At 55.9% G+C, this 11,024-nt stretch overlaps 2 protein-coding genes across 3 annotated transcripts; one reads left to right on the top strand and one right to left on the bottom strand.

Moving 5' to 3' along the window:
- Positions 1–235: 235 nt before the first annotated feature.
- Positions 236–2,941, bottom strand: LOC116962091 (glycolipid transfer protein). Its single transcript, XM_042805617.1, has 5 exons — positions 2,740–2,941; positions 2,233–2,294; positions 1,762–1,895; positions 1,350–1,500; positions 236–1,059 (listed from the first exon to the last, which is right to left on the bottom strand). Exons 1-5 carry the CDS (start codon positions 2,840–2,842, stop codon positions 877–879), a joined length of 633 nt encoding a protein of 210 aa, XP_042661551.1. The 5' UTR covers positions 2,843–2,941; the 3' UTR covers positions 236–876.
- An 885-nt stretch (positions 2,942–3,826) lies between these two features.
- On the top strand, positions 3,827–10,820 carry LOC104359929 (trichoplein keratin filament binding). Of its 2 annotated transcripts, none has more exons than XM_042805616.1 (11): positions 3,827–4,326; positions 5,075–5,131; positions 5,672–5,740; positions 6,572–6,745; positions 7,236–7,348; positions 7,663–7,729; positions 8,020–8,189; positions 9,082–9,163; positions 9,386–9,571; positions 9,648–9,791; positions 10,352–10,820. In XM_042805616.1, the coding sequence occupies exons 1-11, from the start codon at positions 3,961–3,963 to the stop codon at positions 10,382–10,384; spliced, it is 1,461 nt and encodes a 486-aa protein (XP_042661550.1). In that variant the 5' UTR covers positions 3,827–3,960; the 3' UTR covers positions 10,385–10,820. The 2 variants fall into 2 exon arrangements, with proteins under 2 accessions (XP_042661550.1, XP_042661549.1); XM_042805615.1 differs by having other exon boundaries at positions 3,829–4,326; positions 8,017–8,189.
- The last annotated feature ends 204 nt before the right edge of the window (positions 10,821–11,024 follow it).

Genomic DNA, 11,024 nt, shown 5'->3' with positions numbered 1-11,024 from the left:
CCCAGGAACAAGCCCTAAAACACCCTCCACAGAATACCTTCCCCAAAACAGCCCCTCCAGGAAAAGCCCCCCCAAAATCTCTCTCCACAAAACAGCCCCCCCCAGGAACAAGCCCTAAAACACCCTCCCCAAAACAGCCCCCCAAGGAACAGCCCCCCCAAGATATCCACCCCAAAACAGCCCCCCAAAACACCCTCCTCAGGACCTGCCCCCCCCCAAAACAGCCACCCAGGCCGAGGTTACCATGAATTTTTATTAACTTTTGCCTCCCTGCCCCGCCGGCGCAGGGCTCGGCAGCGCCGTAGGGCGGGCGGTTAGTAAGGCAGCGCCTGCTTCCACAAACCCCGCGTCGGGGGGCTCGCTCCCACGCCGGCGCTGGAAGATTTGGCGTCACCAGGGAAAGTCATTGACTCCTTTCGGGATGTTCCTCACCCAGGTGCCCGTCGGTGGTCAAGCAGCATCGGGCGCCTGTCAGGTACCAGGCGCAGCCGAGGGTGCGGCGGCGCAGTCCGAGAGCCGGGGCAGAGCCCCAGCAGCACCACGCTTCATTGCTTCATTCCCCAGGCTGCAGCAGACACAAACCCGTCGGTTAGGACTTAGAAACAGTCAGCTTTCCTCTTTAGCACAAAAGCTTGGGAAATCCTGCGATGACGCACGGTACAATTATTTTATTGCTGCATTCTCAATAGAAAAATTAATTATTAATTTTTTTTTTTTTTTTTTTTTTTTTTTTTTTATAAAACAGGTTATCCACTGCAGATCCAGATGAGAATCAAAGTTGCCTGACAGCCGGGAGCCTCCCCAGCTGACTCGGTGATTAAGACACAGGTAGCACCCGTCACACCTGATTTAAGCCCTGCCAGTCCCGTGCGAGCCTTAGGCTTTGTAGCTCAGCTCGGCGTTCATCTTTGTGTACATCTCATAAATTGCATCCAGGATGGGAGTGACCCTCGAGAGAAACTGATGAATCTTCTCTATGCTCTCCTCCTCTTTGACTTCTTTACCCTTCTCTAACGCCTTCAGCAAATCCGATTTGTATGGAAGAGCGTAGACCGAGCCCTATAAAACAGGGGAGGAAGCTGTAAGGCTCCCACAAGCCCTCTCCATCCCACGTGCAGGACCCCAGTTTGGGTTATTGCCACGGGAACAACCTTAGGAATGGTGGCTAGACCCTTGGAGAAGCAGAGATGTGCACAGATGGTCCCCTAGAAATACTGCTCAAAATAGATCAGCAGCTTCCCGTGTTTCCAAGCCTTTATCCCCTGAAAGCACATCACTGCTCGGGGCATGTAACGAGCACCTGGGCTTAAAGAAAGGCTGTTTTCCTTCACAGAGGTGCGAATGCTCACCGTGAAGAGCTTCTGCAGCATCCAGCCGTGGTATTTCTTCAGCGCAATCTCGTAAGCCTTCAGGGCGTTTACTCGGATGAGGTTCGGGTGCTCCTCATCCCGCTCGCCGTCGGAGATGCTCTGCAGCAACACCAGCATGAACTTCAGGCCCCTGTGAGAAGAGCGGAGATGTCAGGGTGGGGAAGGGGATGCTGATTCCCAGTCTCCATCCCCGACGCATCCAGGTCCCCCCCCCAAACCCCCCCGGCCCCGGCAGCACACCCTCCTCACAGAGCTGTTGCCTGCCCTTGGGTGTTCCTGCTCATGCAGGAACGCTCCCTGAAAAGCAGCGCCCCACGCTCTCCAGCCGGTGTCAACGGGCTCCCCACGTGCTGGGACACAGCCCGGCGCAGCCCCCAACACCGTGAATCACCTTTTCAACCACATCAGTGCCAGCGTCGCGCCCGTCTTGGGCCAGGCCGAGCCGTGCATCTCCTTCTCCACCTCCAGGATGTTCTGCAGCGTTTTGAACTTGGCTGGGTTGGAGTCGTAAACCGCTCGGATTTTCTGAGGGTAGAGAAATGGGGGGGGGTTGGTTCCCTGGAGCTGCCGAGCAGAGAGGTGGTGGGAGGCACTGGAGAGCAACTGGGCTGGCACCCGTGGCTGTGGCGTGGGGAAAGGTGGTGCCTTCAGCGAGCACCACGGCTGCTGGACGGTGCTTTCACCGGGGAGCCCCACGTTCAGCCAACGCACACAACGTGACGAGCCTCCGCCAAGCCCGAAAACCCCAATGGGAAGAAAAGCCCTGTTAGACCCCTCTGGGTCTTGCCTCTCCCATCCCCCAAAATCTCTGTGCGGGGGTTCACCACCACCCCCCCCCGAGCCCTCCTGTGCCCCTTCCTACCTTGATATTTCCAGTCAGGTCTGCTTTGACGGGGGAGTAGACGATAGGAGTCCCCAGGCAATCTGTGGCAAAGCGGAGGGGGGGGCGATTAGTCATTAGGGGACGGAGGAGACACCGCGAAGTCCCGAGTCGTAACCGCCAGGCTACACCCCCGGTACAGCCGGAGCACCGAGCCACCGCCGGCTTCTGCCGGGGCGTGGGGCCCCGGGGATGTTTCCCAACGGGGCTGCTCGGCGGGTTTGACGGGATCGTGATGCAACCCCGGCTCCGCCAAGCTCCTTCCCCGGAGCGGGGGGGGGGGGGGGGGGAAACCGAGCACCGGGTGCGGGAAGCAGCCCAGCCCGGGGGTGAGCACCGACCGGGGGTCCAGCACCGGGGCAGGGGGGGAACGACATGGAACCGGGGGAGCCCCGCTGGAGAGGTGCTACTGGGACCGGCAGGGCCTCAGGGCCCTCTGCCCGCCGGTACCGGGCCGATCCTGCCGCAGCCCCCGCAGCCCGGGCTTACCGAAAAAAGGCGGTAGATGTGCCACGGCCTCCAGGAAAGGCAGCGTCTCGATCTGCTTGTCCGCCGGCAGCGGCTTGAACTCGTGTTCCAGCAGCAGCGCCATGGCCCAGCCCGGCCCAGTCCAGCTCCGCTCCGCACCGGGACCGGCCCCGCCGCCCGACCCGGCAGCGCGCCGCCGCAGCGACCCGCCCCCCCGCCGCTCCCACCAATGGCCGCGCACCGCCCACCCGCCCTCTAGCCAATGGGAGTGCGGGGGCGGGACTAAAGGGGGGGCGGCGGGGCGGGGCCTAGCTCCCCTCCGAACCCCCCGCGCCGGTTCCCGGTTTGGGGACCGGGGTGGGGTGCTGCCCACGGGGGCTGCCCAGCGTGTTTAACCCACCCTGGTTCATCCCCCGCTGCGGCCCCGGGGGCAGCGCAGCTCGGCCCCGGTAGCGGGGGGGAAATCGGAGCGTCCCCCCCTTCGCCGCCGTTGTTGATGCTGCCCCGGCCCCGCACCGGCCGTTCCGCGCCCTGGCCGGGCACGGCGTTCCTTACTGGTGGTTGTGAATTATTTAAGGGAGATCAATTTTTCATAGGGAGCAGATGGTTCAGTTAGCGCGGCCCGGCCTGCGCCGGGAAAACAAACCTCGACCCTAAGGCGGGAGTGATTAATTTTAAATACTCGTTCAAAAAAAAAAAAAAAAAAAAAAAAAAACAAAACAAAACCCAAACAAAAACACCCAAACAAAAAAAACAAGGGCTTGGGGTGGAAAAACGACACCAAGCTGGATGCGGGCAGGATGAGCTCGCCCCCCCCGCCGACCCGCGGCGGGGGGAGGCTCCGCCGGGTCCAGCGGGGAGGCGATTCGCTAGCGATAGGGACCCAAACCCGGTGTTTTTACCGGCTATTCCGGAAAAACAGGTCGCGGGGCGATACCGATCTCTGGCTGGCGCTGAAGCTGCTGGCAGCAGTCCCAGTGCCAGCAGCGCGGTGGCACGGACCGGGGGCGGCCGCCTCCTTCCCCGCCTCGCACCCCGTCCCTGGGCACATGCTGGGGCACGCACCGGCTCGGTTTGGCGGCGGGAGGGAGGGGGGTGGGTGGGTTTGGCGCAGAATGAGCGAGCAGAAAAAAACCTTCCACCCGACATAATTCCGAGGCGCTGAACGCGCGGAGCCGCCGGGAGCGCGGAGCTCGGCGCGGCGTGTCCCTCGGCGCCGCCCGTAGCTGGGCCCGGGCCGCGATGGCGGCGCGGGGCCGGGCCGCGGAGCGCTGGGCCGCCGGACGGCGCCGGGAGCTGGAGGAGCGCGGCCGGCAGCGGTGGGAGCGGGTCAGCCGCGCCTTCGCCCGCGACGCCGTTTGCTGCGCCAGGCAGGCGAGGTGGAGCGCACCCCGGGGCGGCGGGAGGGCGGCGGGGCGGCGGGAGGAAGAGGAGGAGGAGGAGGCGGCGGCGGCGGCGCGGCTGGAGGAGCGGCGGGAGCGGCTGCGGCGGCTGCTCGGGGAAGAGCGGGAAGCGCTGGCGGCCGAGCTGAGGGAGCTGCGGGCGGGCGGCGGGATGCGGCGGCGGAGCGAGGAGCTGCGAACCGGCCGGGAGCAGCGGAGGAGGAAGGTGAGGGACGGGGAGGATGAAGGTGGGAGGGGAGGAAGGGGAGGAGGAGCGAGGAGTGAGGGGAGGGGGAGAAAGGTGATGGGGGAGGAAGATGAGGAGGAGGAAGGTGAGGGGGGAAGGAGGAAGGTGGGGAGGGGGAGAGGAAGGTGAGGGAGGGAGGGAGGGAGGAGGAGGAGGAAGAGGAAGGTGGGGGGTAGGAAGATGGGGGGAGGAGGAGGAGGAAGGTGAGAGAGGGAGGAAGAAGATGAGAGAGGAAGGTGAGTGAGGGAGGAAGATGAGGTGGGGGGGAGGAAGGTGAGGAAGGTGGGGGGGTAGGAAAATGGGGGGGAGAAGGAGGAAGGTAAGGGGATGGGAAGGTGAGAGGGGGAGGAGGAGGAGGGTGAGAGGGGGAGGAAGAAGATGAGGGAGGAAGATGAGGTGAGGGGGAGGAAGGTGAGGGAGGAAGATGAGGTGGGGGGGGAAGGTGAGGGAGGGAGGAAGATAGGGTGGGGAGGGGAAGGAAGGTGAGGCAGGGGGGAGCCGCCAGGCACCCCGGGGCTGCTTCCCCATCCCTCCTGGGGCAGGAGCACTCCCAGTTTGGGGGGCTGCTCCCTTACTTTCCCCAGTGGGCAGACAGGACTGTGGGGGGACAGGGCAGGAGCGTTCCGCGCTGTGTTTTTCCACACTTGCTGCCCTTAACTGGTGGCTGCCAGGGGGGAGAGTTTGGTATTTTCTGTGCTCTGGCATAACCCAACTCTCGTCTTTCCAGGTTGCTGAGCAGCTGCTCTACGAGCACTGGAAGAAAAACAACCCTCAGCTCCGGGAGGTGATGTTACTTTCTTTTTACTTCCCGCTGCTTTGAGCTTATTAAACCAGTTTTTAACTCAAAAGTCAGCACGTATCTACTGTTGTCATTCATCTTGAATCACGGCAATTGTCCTGAGTTCTGGTAAGCAAAACGCAAAGAAGTAAAATGGCTTAACTGTATAAGAAGTCCCCTCAAAGTTGGTATTTTTTCAAAAACAGTCAGAAATGTGTTCAGACTCAGAGCAGATTGGTGCTGCCCAGGATGTAAACAGCTCAGGTGCTTTTTAAAGCTGTACCTGCTGTGTACATTATTTATTCCGCTGACCTGCTGCTCTAGCCACCACAGCTCTGGTTTCAGTGTCCCTGTGGTGTTTCCTAGTGACACTGACCTTCAGCTTGGGACCTGGTGGGCACCCAGGACACCCCAAGGAACCCGCCTCTGCAGAGGCAGAGCCTGCTGGGCCTCCAGGGCGACGGCTGGGCTCGATGTTGCTCCAGAGAGTCCAGCAGATCCTGGGGGACAGGAGAGCTGGCACAAATGGCATCTTGTCATCTGCAGGTAGAGTCGGAGCTGCACAGGAGGCACGTGGTGGAGGCTTGGGGTGAGCAGCTAACGGAGAAAACCAAGGTACGCCAGGGCAGCCCTGGTGTTACTGGTCGCTAGGGCTGCCTCCCGAAATGTGGGAGCAGCAGGAGCTGTGAGGCTGTGCGCCTTTTGACCCGCCTGGCAGAACCATTTGCATTCCTGTACGGACACGGCACGGCTGTGGAAGGAATGGGAGTTGGCTGTTTGTTCGTTTTCTCACACCAGCCTTAAACCACGTAATGACTGAGGTCACCGTGCTCGTTCCCGTAGAGATGGGGAGTTCTGGTGTCTGCAGAACGACAGGACCTGCTAATGGGACGGATGCTTTTAAGGAAGAGCTGTTGTTCCTGTCCAAGCAGCATATGCTACCTGTCTCCTAGCAAAGCCAGTGCTGTCTGCTGAACAGATCTGTTGCAGGATGCAGTGGGGCGCTGAGTACTCATCCAACCAACGGCGAGCTGCAGTGCAGAGCCAGTGCAAAGCTGCAGCTCAGTATTTGAATATGCACATACTTGATACGAGGATACAGTGATTCTTGATGTGAAAGAATAACAAAGGGCTTCAAATACACATTTCACAGTTAACTAAATAATCTGGGTTGTAATACGCTCATTTTCCTATTTATGAGGCCACTTATGCTTAGCATCAGGGCAGTGCAGGGTCCTGCAAAGGCTGTGTACAGACTGATAACCATTTTCAGGCAGTGATCAGCAGATAGTTTGGCTTTGTTCTTGTGTTCCTAGTGTATTTTGTTCCATGTTTTCCCAGTACATGTCAGCTTGCAGGAGTTTGATTTGTGGATTTCCTGAGCCAGAGGCTGTTTCTTTGTGTTAGCCTAACTTTAAATGCCATGTTTTCTTTTGGCTCGGAAAGAAAGAAGCAACTGAACTTGAAGAGAAAAAACGTTATGAAAATAAGTATGAAATTGCACGAAGAGAAGCACTGGAAAGAATGAGACAAGAGGAAGAGAAACGTCGGCTGGAAGAGAAGAAGCAAGCGGAGGTGTTGCTTCAACAAATAGAAGAACTGAAATTACAGGAGACAGAGGTAAGCTTTAGTTTCTCCTCATTTGAGAAGGAAATTCATTGTTTCACTTGGAAATACAGCAATATGGACCTGACCTCTTCCCTCCAGCTCTCCAACATGTTAAATCTGGAACAAAGTTATCTGTGACACAACTTCTGCTAGTAACGTAGACCTCTCCCCTGAACACTGGCATATTAACCGCGTTCTGGTAGCTTTTGTTTACTCCTCTTGAAATATGAGCCCCCTTCTGTGCTGCACCAGATGAGAAAAAGATTCTTAGAAACTTCAAAGTGTGACAGGTTCAGGTCACAGGCTTTGTCAGCTGGAGCTCCTCACGGTGTCTCTTGTGTTCTGAGCCACAAATTAAATTAATGTGTAATATTTACTGCAATGAGGATTTTGACCGCTCGCAGAGGAGCGGAGCAGGGTACAAACTCCAGTACAAAGGCGCGCTCTGGGATGTCCTCGCTCTCTGATGTACTCTTTCTTGGTGGCTGTTTTTTCCTTTTAGGCAACAAAGCTGAAAAAAGAACAAGAGAATTTATTAAAGGAGCAGTGGGAGCTGGAGAACTTGGAAGAAGAAAGGAAACAAATGGAAGAGCACCGGAAGAAGAAAGAGCTTGGGTACGAGATCGAGTGTAGCTTGTTTCAGCAGGGCTTGGATAGAAGCTGCTCCTACGTCCGCGGTAGCACTTGTGGCACAAGGAGATACTTCAGGGAGCAGCAGTTTGGTTTTTGATGGAACGCCCAGAACAGTTAATGACCAAACGCATTGGTGCCATTACTTCTTTTTGTTCGTGTTGGCGGTAGCAGGTACCTCTGTTGCCCTGTTGCCTGTAAGTTACGTCGTCACAGATGTACCTTCTGAGTCCTGGTGTATAACAACATCGGGCTTTGCACTCAGTTTGAATGCTTTTTTTTTTTTTTTTCTCCTTCAGTCGCTTTTTGAGGCATCAGTGTAATGTCCAGTTAAAGAGACGAGCCCAGCAGATACAAGAGGAGCTGGTAAGAGGAAATACCCCTTGATTTATACGTTATAGATACTGTGTGCTGAAGGAGGTTGTTCTTTGTGTTTCGTTTATGTGCCTGGCTCTGATGCCTACAGATAATTAGTTAGTGAGCCCCTTCCAGCTTGGCAACAGGGCTGGAGCAAAAAGATCATGGGGAAGCCAGCAGCCCGAGTGTCTTCCTGAGCACATCCTTGACACCACTCACAATAATTTGTGGAGAGCAGCCCTGCACGCGGGCTGCAAGCCTGTTGGGTAGTTGTTAATCTTGTGGCTTTTCTCAAGGAGATAGACAGGCAAATCTTATTAGCCCTCCTGGAGAAAGAAGATGAGGATCAGCGCCGCCAGTCCGCGCGACGAGAGCGGGCTGTTGCAGATGTTGCCTGGATGAAACATGTCATTGAGGAGCAGCTCCAGTTGGAAAAGGAGAGGGAAGCAGAGCTGCAGACTTTTTTCAGGTGAGTCTGCCCACCTCCGAACGTCATCCAGCGAGACCGTAGGTGCTGAATGTTCCTGCCTGGTTGGCACAGCTGCGTTTGTGGCTGTTAGAGGCTTTGAAAGTGGATGTTAGAAAGAGGTGTCTGGCCATTCCATGTGCCGAGTCCTGTGCGAGGCGGCCAGCCTGCCAGTACAGAGCCAACGCTTTTCTGCCACGAGAGAATCAAAACCTGAGGCCGTTTCTCAACTACCTCAGCCCAAGAGGTAGTCCATCATTTTTGTTACGTTAGCTCTAATGCAAGAGCTTTAATAACAAAAAAAGGTAGTTATGCGGAGACAACAAGAATTACCTTTCTGTTTTAAGTGCTTTGTAACCAGCTTTCAGTGATTCTGCATTACTGAGGTGGAAGGGTTTAGTCTAAGTGACTCCAAAACCTGCACATTGTTTCCTGGTGTATCTCAGAGCTTGTAGATAAAAGCTGCCTCAGGTTCCTCGTTCAGGTTCAACTCACGCTCTCCCCGGCGCAGAGAGCACCTTTGCTGGTGCCAGGACGGCGTGTGCTCCCACTGAGTTTTAGTTAAAGGTTTTGTTGCAGAGGGAAGATTTGCAAAATCTTCAGCTTTCCCAGCAGTGCCCTTAACTACCCCCCTCAGTGTGACGGAACATCGTTAAGAGTCAGACATCCCCCCCGAGGCCCTTCTGTGCCTGGGGCAGGCGGGTGCAGCGGGGAGACTGGCGGAGTTTTGTGGAGCAGGCACGAGTGGGGTGGACATGCTTCCTGCAAACAGACAGGAAGAGAAACCCAAGGGTTCCTCTGAAGCACAGGGTAGCTCACCTGTGCCCATGAGTATATAAGGGGTTTTTAAACTCAAAGTAGTAACCTTAGAGATAATTCTTCCTCTCTCCTTTAGAGATGAAGCTAAAAAAGTGTGGGAGAAGAGGGAAGAAGAATGGGAAAGGGAAAAAGCAGCCAGAGATCGCCTGATGAATGAGGTGCTGACCGCTTGGCTCGGTGAAGCCATCGCTCCAGCTGTAACTCTCCACCCTCCGGAGGGTCACAGCCTCCTGTACCCGGTGCAGAGTTCTGCTGCTGCTCTCATACATTTCCTGAGAACGGTTTAACCATCTGCACTGAGATTTCCCCCGTTCTCCATCTGCCAGACTTCCTGACTGCCCATTTCTTGACTTCTCCCTTAATCCTCTCCCTTCCCAAAGGTGCTTGCAGGCAGACAGCGCCAGATCCAAGAGAAGATGGAATTAAACAGACGAGCCCAAGAAGAGTCTGTGAAGTATCGAGAGCAGCTGATTAAAGAACTTGAAGAGGCGAAAGAGCTGTCTAGGCGAGAGAAGGAGCAGGAGGAGGAGCTGAAGACAGCCCGGCGGCAGGAGCTGGACGCGCAGGTACGGCCCGCTGTCCGGAGGTGCGCGGGGTCTGTCCCTGACCTCGCGGTAACGGCCCCGCCATCTCCGTGCCCAGCTGAGGGAACGCCGCTTACAACAACGGGAGGAGCAGCGGCGCCAGCGGGAGGAAGAGGAGGAGGAGGAATCAGCCCGGCAGCGCTGCGAGGAGCTGGTGCGGCGGGAGGCCAGGCGCGTGGCGGAGCGAGGGTATCGCAGCCGGGTAGGGAGCAGCGGCACGGGCTGCGGCGGCACCGCGCAGCGCCAGGGCAGAACCCCCAGCCCGCCCTTCCCCTGGCAGCGTTTCTGACAGAGGGCTGTAATTCTCAGAAATGGCTTTTCTGTTGCTGATACTTTCGCTTTGGGTCCCCTTTTTTAAATAATCTCTGAGGCAGACTTGTCGCTGCTGCCTCAAATGTTATTTTCAGCACGATGAGCTGCGTTGACGCAGCCGGTACAGCGCTTCTCAGCTGCTCCCTGTCCACCTTCCAGTGTGCGTGGCCCAGCTCTAAAAAAGGAGCAGAATTTGTGTAACCCTACCTAAATCCTAGTTTTCATACTAAACTCGGAGCTACGCTGCAGCCACTCACCTCTGTCATTTATTCAGTAGCTACTGAAGTTAGGGAAGGCAGCGTTACTGCCCTAAAGTGTCAACTCAAGATGCCTTTTCTGAGGATACTCTCTGCTCCCCTGAGTCCCGCCTGCACATGCTGAACAGCACCCAGGTGGAGGATTAATTCTAAGTCTATAAAGTAATTATGGTCTTTGTTTTGACCCCGGCAGCTCTACAGTTACCCAAAAGCAGCCTGGACCTGAGGAGTCCTGGACTTTGTACCGGAGGAATGAGCACCAACTGCAGCTGCAGGCTACAGAAAGCAAACTTGGAAGAATCAAGGAACTCCTGAAATAAGGTGGTTTTGGAATAGCTTACAATGAGGCCAAGACTTAACTCAGTAATTTCTGAAAAATGTTTCGCTGTGGGCCAGCTGCTTCTGGCCTCAGGACTGCGGAGGTGTGAGCATCCTTGGAAGACTGAACGGTTTCACTTACTCCGTGTTCAGGGAGCGGGATGATGTAGTTTAGTACGTGGTACAGTGGGGCCATACAGCAAATAAACTTTTAGGAGTTAATTCATAACACACTGCAAATCAGTAACATGGATAACGTGTGCCATGGCCATAATTCTTGATGTCCAGCTCCTTTCCAGAAGGACCTAATTCTGACTTGTTTCATAAATAATTAACAATTGCAATGTGAACAACCCTTTCTTTCTTTACATGAGCAAAGTGCTGGAGGGGAGTTTCTTTTGATTGTGGCACTTGATTTCTGACTCTTATGGTCAGCATTAAGACAGCACACGATGAGCTGTTACAAAGACAGGTGCCGCCTCAGCACAGCGAGCTGTACCCACCTACAGCAACCTTTTCCAAGATCTTTACAAAACAAGCAAATAATT

Source organism: Tyto alba, unplaced genomic scaffold, assembly GCF_018691265.1.
Source record: "Tyto alba isolate M040663 unplaced genomic scaffold, T.alba_DEE_v4.0 Super-Scaffold_44, whole genome shotgun sequence".
Taxonomy (NCBI): domain Eukaryota; kingdom Metazoa; phylum Chordata; class Aves; order Strigiformes; family Tytonidae; genus Tyto; species Tyto alba.
Note: the sequence above shows the minus strand (reverse complement) of the source record. Positions and strands in the feature narration are given on the sequence as shown.